Here is a 14,091-nt window from a genome sequence, read left to right on the forward strand (position 1 = left end):
ATGTTTTATTGTTGAATCTCTCCTAATATCTTGTTACTTTTAATATAAACCTTTCTTTCTGGTTGCAATGCATTTAAACTCTTTAGAAATATAAATTCTTTTTGGTATTAATTGACACAGTTGGTTTGAATTCATGTAGCTGGTTATCTTTTCCTTTTTTTTTCAACTTCAGATATTTTATTTCACTTAATAGTTGTTCACAAAGCCCATAATTTTACAACAATGGTTAACAAGCCTTAGTATTTCAAAAAATAAAAAAAAATTGTAAACAGTAAATTTATAAATATTCATCCTGACATTTATTAATCTTTACACATGCACCTATCTTATTTTAATAACTAGAACACTCAGTTTCCAAAGGGATCCATTAAGCCAGTTTTCATTAAGTATTATCAAAGAAGCCCTACATTATATTTTTGATCATTTAGTGTATTAAAGTGATGTTTTTCAGATATTTAAGTGACAACAACATTGACCAATATCCTTCAGCGGCGTTGGGCAACAAAGGACTTCTCTCTATGTAAGTATTAATTATCAGCAGGGAACAAAAAAGCTGAGACATGGTATTTTCTCTTTTGAATTGTTTCATATTTTATCATGCTGAAGACAATAAGCATAAAATAAATATGGCACACAGACAGCAACAACCAGAAATGTAGAGGCTCATCAAAAACTCTTTTACGCAGAGGCCAGTATTATTTTAATTTTATGCATCTTTTCCTAAAGATAACTTTTGTTCGTAAGGTATTTTGTCATATAACTGTGATTAACAACAAGATACGTCACAGTTTAGAAACATGGGGGGCACTATGACCTTCTTCATTTCACTCTCTTTTTTTAATTTCCTTTGAAATTAATATTTTCTATTAACTTTAAATTACTATCTCAATCAAACTTGTTGAAACAAAACTTTACATTAAAGATATATGGAGAACAATAAAGTGACAGAAATATCCAGTGATACTTTTCTCAATCATGGTACACTTCAAATACTAGATATGTCAGGGAATGGATTAAAGAAGATTGAACAAGGAACTTTGGATGCCTTGTCTGATCTCACATATTTGTAAGTATACATTCAAATTTAATACATAGCATTTTAATGTGCGTATTGTTATGCGTTTACTTTTCCACATTGGCTAGAGGTCTAGGGGAGGGTTGAGATCTCATAAACATGTTTAACCCTGCCGCAATTTTGCGCCTATCCCAAGTCAGGAGCCTCTGGCCTTTGTTAGTCTTGTATGATTTAAAATTTTAGTTTCTTGTGTATAATTCGGAGTTTAGTATGACGTCCATTATCACTGTACTATTATGCATATTTTCAGGGGCCAGCTGAAGGACACCTACGGGTGCGGGAATTCTCGCTACATTGAAAATCCATTGGTTGCCTTCGGCTGTTGTCTGCTCTATTTTCGGATGGTTGTCGCTTTGACATATTCACCATTTCCTTTCTTAATTTTATTCAAAACCTGGTAAATTTATGCGTAGGTTTTTTTTCTTATTGGTGCTCCAAGTGTATCACTCTGCTCAGCTTCTCATAAAATAATATATCACAGCTATGTGACATTAAATACATTGACCTTGCCTTAATAACCTTGACCCAGACATATCGCTGATGTCATAATAAAGGAAGAAATACTCTTTGTTCTTCTCTAAAAGTTTTAAGTTGTACTATAACGCCACGTTTTGCAGTTGTTTAACTTCAATTGTAAATTTCCGTAATATTGAAATAAACAAAAATTTGTTAGAAAATCAAGATTTGGAGGATAAAATACAAGTTTTGTCTTTTATTTTGAAAATCATTATAAATAGAGAAAACTGACAGTGCAAAAATGTTCAGAATGATGAATTCTTCCATTGGTCAAACCTATCAGCAACTTCATATAGGAGCTATTTCCCTTTAATGAAACAAAAATACCATTTTTGTTCATTTTTGTGTATCGTGCTGAAAACTAAAAAAAGATAGAGAGAAACTATATTGAAAAATTATCAGCATGACATGTTCTCAAAATGAATCTGGCATGGTTGAAATCGTCAGTTGACTTCTTATTAGAGTTATAATCCTTTGATGAGGATACAATTTTTTTGCGTTCTTGAATTATCTTAAAGACTATGTTATTTAGAAACTTAGAATAGCAAAAATTACCAGGAAGACAACATCATAATAATTAAGACAAATGGAGGAAATCAGTCAATAACTCCAAATTTGAACTATTGCCCTTTGATGACATTTGTTTGGTATTTTGCCTTGTATGTTAAAAATTATAATGGATTAATAGACACTTAATCACTAAAAATATTATACTGTTTGTGGCTAGAACATTCGGATTAAACCTGATACTGGCATACAAACAAACACCATTGAATGTTCATCATTTATTACGTAATCGGAAACTCAGCGTTTAGTCCCCGAGGGTATCACCAGCCCAGTTGTCAGCACTTCGGTGTTGACATGAATATCAATTATGTGGTCATTTTTATAAATTTCCTGTTTACAAAACTTTGAATTTTTCGAAAAACTAAGGATTTTCTTATCCCAGGCATAGATTACCTTAGCCGTATTTGGCACAACTTATTTGGAATTTGGATCCTCAATGCTCCTCAACTTTGTATTTGTTTGGGGTATAACTATTTTAATATGAGCGTCACTGATGAGTCTTATGTAGACGAAACGCGCGTCTGGCGTACTTAATTATAATCCTGGTACCTTTGATAACTATTGTATATATATAACAGTACAAAGGGAGACAAGCAGTTCACATTTCATTGTTCCAACATAACAGAGTTATCTCTCTTTCTATACTCATATAATAAAGAACACATAGCAAACACTACAATTGTCACCAAAGCAAGTTCTTATAATAATTACAAGTCAAACTTTGCCAATATAATTAGAAGACTGTCACACTTAGTAGCAATGCTTATCAATAACTTATGAATTTTTTGTTAATCTTTTTTGTGTTTTGAAGAAAAAAAGACACAAAGCACACTAAATGATCATCAATATAAAGATCAACAAAACAGATAGTTTTGTCATGAATTCTGTTCTGAGACCTCTTCATTGTTGAAGATAGTTATCAAAAGTACCAGGATTATAATTTTATACGCCAGACGCGTGTTCTTTATTGAAAATGCACATAGACTTAAGTGAGCGACAAGTTATAAATATATGTTGTTTGCCATTTTCAAAAGAATGAAACAATAAAACTCATTTATGACAGCAATAGTGTTTTGGATATTAAAACCTTTATTTAACTTACTTATAATTTTGATTTTATTCAGAGACATGAGCAGCAACAACTTGACCTACATTGAGCCTCTTTCATTTAGTCAGCTTGGTGATTTACAGACCATAAATTTAGCAGATAATGAACTAATTTTCTTCCCAAAGTTACCCAACATGACCAATCTAAAGTCATTGGATCTAAGTAATAATCTCATAAGATCATTTGAAATTGCTGCATTTACAGATTTTGATGGAAACAAGAAATTTAAAACCTTGTAAGTAGGATTTAGTTAAGACGAACCTGGAAAAAGTGTATAAAATTAAATTTGATATTATTTTAATTTTTTTTTTGCCAGTGATTAAAGTTATATTAAGGATGTGGAAAGCTTTAGTTTACCAGTTCATTTCTCCATTTGTATATTGGACACAGTTATAAGTTGTCACTAACTTACTGTTGAATGTATTTGTGTGACAACTCACCTGTGACACATGTTTTTTTACTTAATCCTTTTTACAGTAATACAGAAAGAAACTAATTATTATACTGTATGCCAAGGATGTTCATCAATAACTTCATCAAAGTGAACTTTACTATTTGACATAGTCTAAATCTAAACCGTACATTTAAAGAATGCCAGAGACTCCAGACGTGTCAACTATCCACATTTTTGCGGTATCATCCGGATTTTCATGGCTCAACACGAATCATGATATCGGAATCATAAAACAAGTCAAAATCCTGATTTTCACAAAATGTACCTGAAAAAAATATTGGTTACTGATTTTAAAGTTTTTCTGATCAATTTCTATATTATCCACAATTTTACCTGGCGACATATTTATGAAAATTGTACTACCCTATGCTAATCAATGGCCACAACATGTGTCATTATATAAATAACACATAGCTGAGAGGGTGATAGAGCAGATTGTTACCCCGAGAAAACGTTGTCAACTGAGGCGAAGCTGAGGCTGACAATGTCTTTTCGAGGGGTAACAATCTGCTCTATCACCCTCTCAGCTACGTGTTATTTAATTTATTATACTGAATGTTCTGTTGTTACTGTCGATTAAATTTAAAATTCAAAGTAATAAACTATGAGATCTTGTACATAACCATCCGTATTTAATAAAGCGCACACTTGATCAAACGTCTCCGTGAAGGGTAATAGAGTATTTGCCATAGGATAGAGTCGTATTTAATAAAGCGCACACTTGATCAAGCGTCTCTGTGAAGGGTGATAGAGTATTTGTCATAGGATAGAGTCGTGTTTAATAAAGCGCACACTTGATCAAGCGTCTCCATGAAAGGTAATAGAGTAAATTGACACCCTTGTATTAGCCAATCAAAATGTTGCATTTTGACATGAAGTATAATAAATTTTGTTGTTACACGTAATCGGTTAACCTGGTGGGTTAATTAATCCTCAAAATTAATTAACTTGTAAACACCACAAGAAATTGTGATAATCCAATGTTCAGTACTTTCATTTCATTGATCATATAACTATTTATCCACTGATTTATGATGACCTTTTTTGTAGGACACTGACAGGGAACACCGACATTGGCTGTGACTGTTACCTTCTTGAAACAATGACAGTTGTTAAATCTATCATAACAGATGGAGAGTGCAGTAGTCCAGTGGGTTTAGCAGGAATATCATTAGATTCTAGCTCATCAGGAACCTTACCACACTTCTTAAGTGCTGATCCTGCATTATTTTTATGCTGTATGTACATATGTTAATAGTAAGAACAGGTGATAATATGCATTTTTGACATCCATTATCCATCATTAATGTTTTGTCTGTGGTAAACATTTTAAACTTCTTTATTGGACAGCTGAAACCTAGTGATAAGACATCTTTCCTACAGGAAAAAATAGCATGATCCCTTTTTCCCCCTCAGCGTTATGGGGGAAAACCAGGATCAGGCCAATTTTTCCCCCGTAGTAGCGTGAGAAGCTAAATTTTCCGCGTTGTAATATAACGTCGGTGACGTCACGGTAAGATTTTTTTATGAAACAAAAGAAAAGTAACTTTCCTTATATCAGTTTATAGTTACCAAAGATTCATCGTATGAGTATACATTTGATAGGTATTAATATAGATATAATGAGGATCACATCCATTCTCTTTCGCGAACCCTTGGTATCATTGACTAAATGAATACAATTACTTTCACCAATTCTGGTCAAATAGTAGATTTTTTTCCAGGACAGGCGTCTATGATATCTCCAAAGTATTATGATGAAATGACTTCATTTGATATATCATGCAAAGTATAATGTATTAATGAGTAAAAGAATTGAAAAAAGCACGGATAGAGAGGAATACTCGTCAACTTGAAGCTTTCATTCAGGAGAAGAAGTCCGATACGGATGAAACTACACATTAAACTTAGAGGAGATATTAACACCTGCTTTTGCCATCTCGGAAGACGTGGAAGTACAGGGACTAATTACATTATAGTTTGAGCTGTACAAGATCTACAAAAAAAAAACACCTGCCCTACAGGTGCATATACAGGGTCGAACACTTTCCAGCATTTATGATACAAATTTGACGTGGTAATAAGTAATTAAAGACCAATGGGACCGTACGGTATTTCACAACGAGAAACCCTCATGTAGTCGGCTTTAAAATGCCCCAACCATGAAAAAAACTAACTTATTTATAACAAAATAATTTACGAAAACACTATGACCGACATGGAAGGTGAACAACCACTGTACTACATGTTCCTGGCTTTGGAATGGCACATAAAGAACTTGGCAGCATTTAACTCAACCTTCCTCCAACACAACACGGGACAGCACACCGCAAGAAAATACTGTAAAATATCATCTGCAATTGACTTCACTAAATTGTTAGTACGGTGCACAATAATCACTTACATAAACAAAACAATAGACACAAAGACCCGAAATGAAAGGAAAATGTGTGCGCTGTTTACACTGAAAGTTATTTTAAAACCACTGAAAATTTTCTCTAGTCGGACTAGTGGACATAGACAGAACGGTAAAGATGTAAACAGACTAGTGAATATGCAGACAGACTTGTGGCAATATAGATAGACAGATAAATATGTAAAAACCTAGGGGACGCATAGAAATAGTTATCAAAGGTACCAGGATTAAAAAAGTTCTAACACTGCTCGGTTTAATTTCCAGATATGCATATACATATATTGAAATCTATATCATGGGGGATCGGCATGGGGGAAAAGTTACTATATGCATGAGCCAATGTTTTGGATCATTGTCATTCGTCCCCCTTGTTTTTTTAAGTTTATGTCATAGGTTTATGTGAGGAAAGTGTTATCTTTTATGTTTAACGTAGGTTGCATAATGCATCTTTGTAATTGCTATTGAACATTGCATTGAAAGCACACTGACACCTCCTTTTTTTCAAAAGCTGATAACAGCAAGGTCTTAAAAAGTGCTGACAAGGTAATTCCATAGGAGTTTATATGCTCCTGTCAGGAATCTTGTTTTTTATTTATTTATTTTTATTTCTTTAGCAAAAGAGCTTGCTCAACAAATGTATACCGTATAGAGATTCTATGACATGCATAAGAAATAAGCGGGCATTGTAACAAGGCAAAACAAAATGTATATATAGCAGACTATTTTTTCAACTTGGAATTATTTTTAATTATGGAATTTGTATAGTTTCCTGTGCTGGAAATGTTTAATAAATTCCATGTTTGTTCTGTATTTTGATGTTCTGTGCGGCACACATCACTTTCTATTACAAGGAGGATACCACATTTTCAATCGAATGTACTGTGTAGCTCACAACACTATCTATACAAAACACAATGATATAGGTAATTGTGGTATGAGTTCCCGGATGATACAACTCTCCATCCAAGCCACAATTTGTAAAAGTAAACCATTATAGGTCAAGGTATTGTATGGAAATTGTTATGTACCGCTCGAAACATCATAATACAGATTCTAATATGACAACCTAATGTTATCGTCAACTGGTATATTCACAACCTTTAGCGCAAATGCGAAATACACAAAAACAGCTGTTCTCAATTTTTCGGCATCAAAATCCCAAGTTTGGGAAGGCTCAGTTTCAGATACAATATATATCTCTATTTTACAGCAAAATAAACAAATCAATCCATTTCAAATTTTTTTTCATGGTAAAATTTCATAAATCGAAGAAAATTCCGTGAAATGATGATTTCGTCTTGGCAATGAAAACAGGTGACGTCTGAAGTAGGTTTCAGTAAACAAAGCAGTCAAAAGTAAATATATACCGGGCACAAGAAATTATACAAATTCCATGATTAAAAATAATTCCAAGTTGAAATATTAGCCTGTTATATGGTTAATGTTTCCCTTTAGTCTTCTTAAACAAATTGGTAGGTATAATAAAGGTTTATTTTGGCACCGGCTATATATTTGTTTCTAGTTATATGTACAGAAAATAAGGATGGTTTAGGACACCCTAATCTATTTCACCTTTTGAAGGGATTTTTATTGGGCCAAAAGGTGAAATAACAGTTAACAGATATAGAAACTTGCACATACAAACACAATATAATACAGTACAAACAAAAGGATGTATTTTACTTTTAGCTCCTTATCATGTGAATGCTGTGGCCCTGTCTGGGACCAGTATAGATGTCACATGGACAAGACCCAATAATAGTGTGTCATCAACATCCTATCTTCCAGATGCTTCTACTACACCATGGTATGGATAATATAAATTATGTTTCCTTTGCCATCATAGTAAACTGCTCTCATCACAATGTTACTAGGCATCCTTTTTAGATCACTTTGCCCAATAGAGCCAGGTGAGCTATTCTTATCACTTGGCTACCGTCGTCCTTCATCGTTGTTAACTTTTACAAAAAATCTTCTCCTCTGAAACAACTGGGCCAAATGAAATCAAACTTGACCTAAATCATCCTTAGGGTATCTTGTTTAAAAAATGTATCTGATAACCCCGCCCATTAACCAAGACGTACTCCATGGCTAAAAATAAAACATGGGGGTAAAAAGCAGTTTTTGGATTAAACCTCTAAAACTGAAACAATTTAAGCAAATCTGACAGTATAAAAATTATTAAGTTCAGATCAATCTGCCCTGAAATTATCAGACACATCCCAAAACTGGTTGTTAAGTTGTTGCCCTAAATTGTTACTTTTAAGGACATTTTTCAGTTTTTAGTTATTATCTTCGATATTATAATTACGAAAAATAGCTGTATTGTATTTGAAGCTTTTCGAACGTCCATCAGTAATTTTACTGGCAAATTTCATTTTCATGGCGACACGTAGCGGATACAGGTAAAAGGGTATTTGTTACAGTAAAGCCTTGAACTACTGGTGGACGTCCCCAGATACCTTAAGTTTTCTATGTCATCCCAATAATAAAACTTACATTTGGATATCAGATAGATTTATCTGTTTGCGGTTTTTTCTGAAATAGCAATATAAAATTAACTTTTCATTTTGTAAATGTACTATCTTAAAAAAATCAAAATAATAAATGCAAGCAATAGTTTCTTAATTTAAAGTAATAGAAAATTATTTCAAAGCAGTTATTCTAACCGTTCTTTTAAGGTCCAATTAATTGTCCCTCAATAACCGTTACTGCCTTTTATTCAAGAAATGAGCAAACTCATATATTAGATTCTGGAGTCGATTTCACAAAATAACTTACGACTAAGATTGATCGTAAGTTTACTTATTTGTTCACGGTTTAAGACTCCTGGTCTGTTTCAAAGCACATGTATTTGATTTCAGGCAGTATTATGTATCTTGCACAGATGGGACTGGCAATGCTAATGCTGTTGTCTAATCCGGAACGTACACTTATACAAATCACATGTATTTGATTTCAGGCAGTATTATGTGTATTGTACAGATGGGACTGTCAATGCTTATGCTGTTGTATCACCAGGAACGTACACTTACACAAAGCACATGTATTTGATTTCAGGCAGTATTATGTGTATTGCACAGATGGGACTGTCAATGCTTATGCTGTTGTCTTATCAGGAACGTACACTCATACAAAGCACATGAATTTGATTTCAGGCAGTATTATGTGTATTGCACAGATGGGACTGTCAATGCTAATGCTGTTGTATCATGAGGAACGTACACTTATACAAAGCACATGTATTTGATTTCAGGCAGTATTATGTATATTGTACATATGGGACTGTCAATGCTAATGATGTTGTATCATCAGGAACGTACACTTATACAAAGCACATATATTTGATTTCAGGCAGTATTATGTGTATTGCACAGATGGGACTGTCAATGCTAATGTTGTTGTCTCGTCAGGAACGTACACTTATACATTTACATCTGTTGATGGAATACAGACAGAGACAGAATATATATGTGCTGTTGCTTTACATGATGGATCTTCACTCGGTGCTTACAGTAGTCCAGCAGTGGTAACTACTCAAGTTGGTTCAAGTATGTATTATATATATGTAGGACTCAAATCTATGGCGGGTTCCAAATCTATGGCAGATTCCTAATCTATGGCAAATGTGACGTTACAAACGCCAAACAACTCAAATCTATGGCAGATTTTTGTTTCTCCAAATCTATGGCAGATCTTGGGGAGAGGGAACCGTATAACGTCACAATTGAAAATAACGCCATATTACATCTTCGCCGCCGCTAACGATGGCGGGACCCATAGATTTGAACACCATTCAAGATGAAGATATTTCTATAAAAAAAAATGTGCAGGTGGTTAAAAGGAAGATGTGAATTATTATCCCGAAGATGATCCAAATGTGCTGTACTGTATTATGGCGCCGCTATTTTCAGTACCACATATTTTAGAATTTTAGGATTTTTTGGGGTCTTTTTAGCTTGCTGTGATCCAAGGCTCCGTGTTGCAGGCCGTACCTTAACCTATACTGGTTTACATTTATAAATTGTAACTTGGATGGTGAGTTCTCTCATTGGCACTCATACCACATCTTCCTATGTCTAATTAGCAGTAGTTTACTGTCTTCGGCTGTCAAAGTAACTTAGTTTATAATGTGATATATAAAATTACCGGATACAGATTTGAATCGTCATCAAACAAAAAAGATGTATTAACGATATCGCTAAAATAAATATTATTTGAAAATTCAAACAGTTCATTTTCATTTGTTTGTTAGAGGTCTTATTAGTTGGTTTAATGAATTGGTTAAACAGGTACCATGCACACTGACAAATCCTTATTTTTCACAGAACACATCATTTAATCCTGAAGTATGTATTAAGGAAAATGAATTTATCATTTATGATTTTTTGTTGGAATGTTTACTTCACAAATGTTTATAGACATGCATCCCGTTGTCGTATTTTTCCCCTTGCTTAAGACAAGTCATTGTTCGAAAATGTACGGCATTGTTTTCCATTTGCACAAAACTTGCCATAGATTTGGAAACAAAATAAATCCGCCATAGATTTTGAATAACATAAATCCGCCATAGATTAGGAACTTACAAAACTTGCCATAGATTTGGGATGACATGACGTCACATTTACCACAGATTAGGAATCTGCCATAGATTTGGAACCCACCATGGATTTGAGTCCTACATATATGCATAGATTACCTTAGCTGGATTTGGCAAAACTTTAAGGAATTTTGGTCCTTAATGCTCTTCAACTTCGTACTTAATTTGGCCTTTTTAACTTTTTTGGATTCGAGCGTCACTGATGAGTCTTTTATCGGCATACGCGTCTGGCGTATATACAAAATTTAGTCCTTGTATCTATAATGAGTTTATTTATATGTATATTGATTTGTCTTTATACTCTGTACTGATCCCAATAGACTTGATTTTCCCATCCAGTTCTAAGTCAGATTAAAAAGAACAACAATCTGTTTGCAGAAGACAACAGTTATACATGTTATAATTGACATTATATAGGTTCAACTGGCTAAAGAGCTTTATAGTTATATATAAAAATAACATTCACCTGTGATTTACTTTGCACAATTGGCGCAATTGAAGTATCAAAAGTTTTTTTTTCTTAAATATCATGCCAAATACTCAGAGGAGGGACCACGCTCTGCACATGGGGCACAGATTTGTCTAATATATAATCAATCGGTCGCTGTGATAACGCGTCATTTATTACAAGCCGTTCATGGCGTGAACATCAGAAAGTGGACTGAGATTTTAAATATAACCACTTATATACAGTTGTATTGGGGATACAATGTACATCCATGTACACATAATTAACAAATTTGTAATTGTCATTTTTGTCGGGAATATACATGCATGTCATACTCATACCCGTATTAAATTGCATATCCCCGCCCGAGGGCTTTTTCATATGGCATGGACATTTATGGGCGTATGAAATTTGCGCGAATTTTGAAAAATTTTCATTCTATCATTTGCGCCGATTTTATATTTGCTCCTAATTAGATTTACAGGTAAGTTAAAACTTGTACATGTACTGTGCTATACCATTGGTAAAATCTGGTTATGATTGTTTTTCATCCATTTTTAAGTTAATTTTGATTCATATTGTTCTGGAACTTCGTTGTAACTTGATTGACATATATTGCACACTGAAACGGACCGAGGAGTCAATTCTTTAATCATCGAGTGCCATACATATCGGTAGTTCAGGTTCTGAAACATAACTACATATCTTACGAATGTACCATACAATCGTGTAAAGCCAGAGTTACCACGGATTCTATTGTCAAAACACAGATCGAGCATAACCGTGTGGCAGATGTCCGAAAGGAAGATGCTAAAGAACTCTGGATACCGTCAAAAAGGACAAAAGTCTGGAGATTTATCTTGAAGGCATTCTTCCACCTCCCAGTGATGAACAGGGTACAACAGTTATATACATGTTGTGATTGACAATTCATTACATTTGTACAACTGACGAACGAAAGAGGTCTATAATGATAAATGCAAAATAACATGGAGAAGAGTTTTCTCATTGACACTCATATCACATCTTCTTTATCTATTCACTTGTAATTTACCTGTAAAAAAATAGGCGTAAATGAAAGAAAAAATCGGCGCAGCTGAAATGCAGATCGGCGCAAATGCAAAACGCCGACATTTATAGAATTAGTCATGGGGTTATTTCGGACCACATTCAATTAATTACATAACTATTTATATTGTATTGAACCATTCTTCATTTATCTGTACAAAATCTAAAAAAAAACCAGAAAAAACAAGTAGAGAAAGATACCGACCACTACACAATGTACATACAATTTTTAAAAGCTGTTATATAGCAAGGTTTTTACTGGGTGAAATATTTTCATTATATCTTGAATGAATATCTTGGGTGGAGTCTTAAGGAACCTTTTATGTTTTAGGTTGTATAAACATGATTCTTTAACTGTTATAAATTTCAATGACTTTTACTAGCGAATTAACGGAATATAAACAAAAACTTGAGCCTTAAAGGAATAGGTCCGATAAGGGCCGATTTTGGCCTCAAATTTCATGTCGATCAAACGAAAGTTTTTACACACTTTTTAAACACTCAAGTGTCTATTTAAATTGATTCAAATAGTTTATGTAAAAGATTTTGAATGATTTGGTCATTCAAAACGCTCCTATTCAAGCTTAAATATGAAAAAATCAAATATGCCAAAAAAACGTCATTTTTCAGATGTTTTTTTTGGTAAAAAATGAAAGTGGCCGCATCTGTGTTCATCCTCAACCTTTATATATGTTATGTATTATTGTCAAATACAGCTTACATTTAAATATTATAAATGAACACGAATGCGGCCACTTTCATTTTGGACGGGAGTCGTCTAAAACTTAACTAAAATGCTCAAATTGTGAAGATTTCAGTAATTTATAATGACTTTATAATGATGCTAGTACCCTATATATGTGCATTGTATTGTCAAAAACATCCCATATTTATGTAGCAGAAGCATTTAACTTTCCAGTAACAGCTAAAAGATTACATTTTCTTTCGTTTGTAAAACTTCTATATTTTGGGGACAAAAAGGGGTCCTACTGAACCTTCTTCTTTTTTAAGACATCGAATAAACTTCCGCCATTACGAAATATAATCTTTATTGATACAATTTGCCAAAACAAAGGGGGAAAAATGTTTTTTTTTATATAGAAATGATCTTTGATCATCCATCAATCTCTCTCTGTGAAAACTTACTTTATTCTATATGAATGAATTCGGTAGAATACATTTGATTTTAAAATACGTACAAATCGATCTTTTACAGAATTTGAAATTGCCAAACAGAAACTGAAATCGTACCACGTGACATAAAAAGTTTTGCACACCGCATCTTGACTGTCGTCCCTCCTCTACCAAAATACTCATATACTGATAATTTATCAATTAACATTTTTCTTCCTTGATGTGGAACTATCCAAAAACGAGTTTCTTTTTTATAAGCTGCAATATCAATGATCTGGTGCTGTTACTTGAAATCTTCCATCTTTTCCAGTCACTGTAAAGTGTTACAATTCATATTAAGACCCAACACATAAATAGTAATTGGAAAGGTACTGACATTGCATAAGTAATGCAGAAACCAAAAGGATTATTTAAAAAAACACTGATCGAAGAAACATCAACTTACATTAAGTTTGTGTTAATCCAGACTTTTTATCTAAACATTTTGGACTTTCAAAACCCTGTATTGGCTGGATCAGAACTCTGCAATAACAGGAAAAACATCAATAATGGAAGAGTTATTCCTTATGAGCCAAGTTGACACTTTTGTCATAGGCAGTTTTCATCTAAGTTAGTCCAATAACAGAGTAGTTAATTGATAATAGAAGATATAATAGGTAAAAATGGCAAAAATATGAAGAGTTCAGCATCTGTTAACATTGTTTT

General features: G+C 33.3%; 1 protein-coding gene across 1 annotated transcript in view; it reads left to right on the top strand.

The window, feature by feature from the left end:
• Positions 1–14,091, top strand: part of LOC134694890 (uncharacterized) — a 323,806-nt gene that overhangs the window by 168,478 nt on the left and 141,237 nt on the right. The window contains exons 25-30 of the mRNA XM_063555996.1: positions 452–520; positions 923–1,066; positions 3,283–3,501; positions 4,771–4,958; positions 7,826–7,943; positions 9,491–9,687. Of these exons, the coding sequence (XP_063412066.1) occupies positions 452–520; positions 923–1,066; positions 3,283–3,501; positions 4,771–4,958; positions 7,826–7,943; positions 9,491–9,687 (935 nt within the window). The remainder of the gene's footprint in view (positions 1–451; positions 521–922; positions 1,067–3,282; positions 3,502–4,770; positions 4,959–7,825; positions 7,944–9,490; positions 9,688–14,091) is intronic.

This window comes from Mytilus trossulus, chromosome 13 (genome assembly GCF_036588685.1).
Source record: "Mytilus trossulus isolate FHL-02 chromosome 13, PNRI_Mtr1.1.1.hap1, whole genome shotgun sequence".
Lineage (NCBI taxonomy): Eukaryota > Metazoa > Mollusca > Bivalvia > Mytilida > Mytilidae > Mytilus > Mytilus trossulus.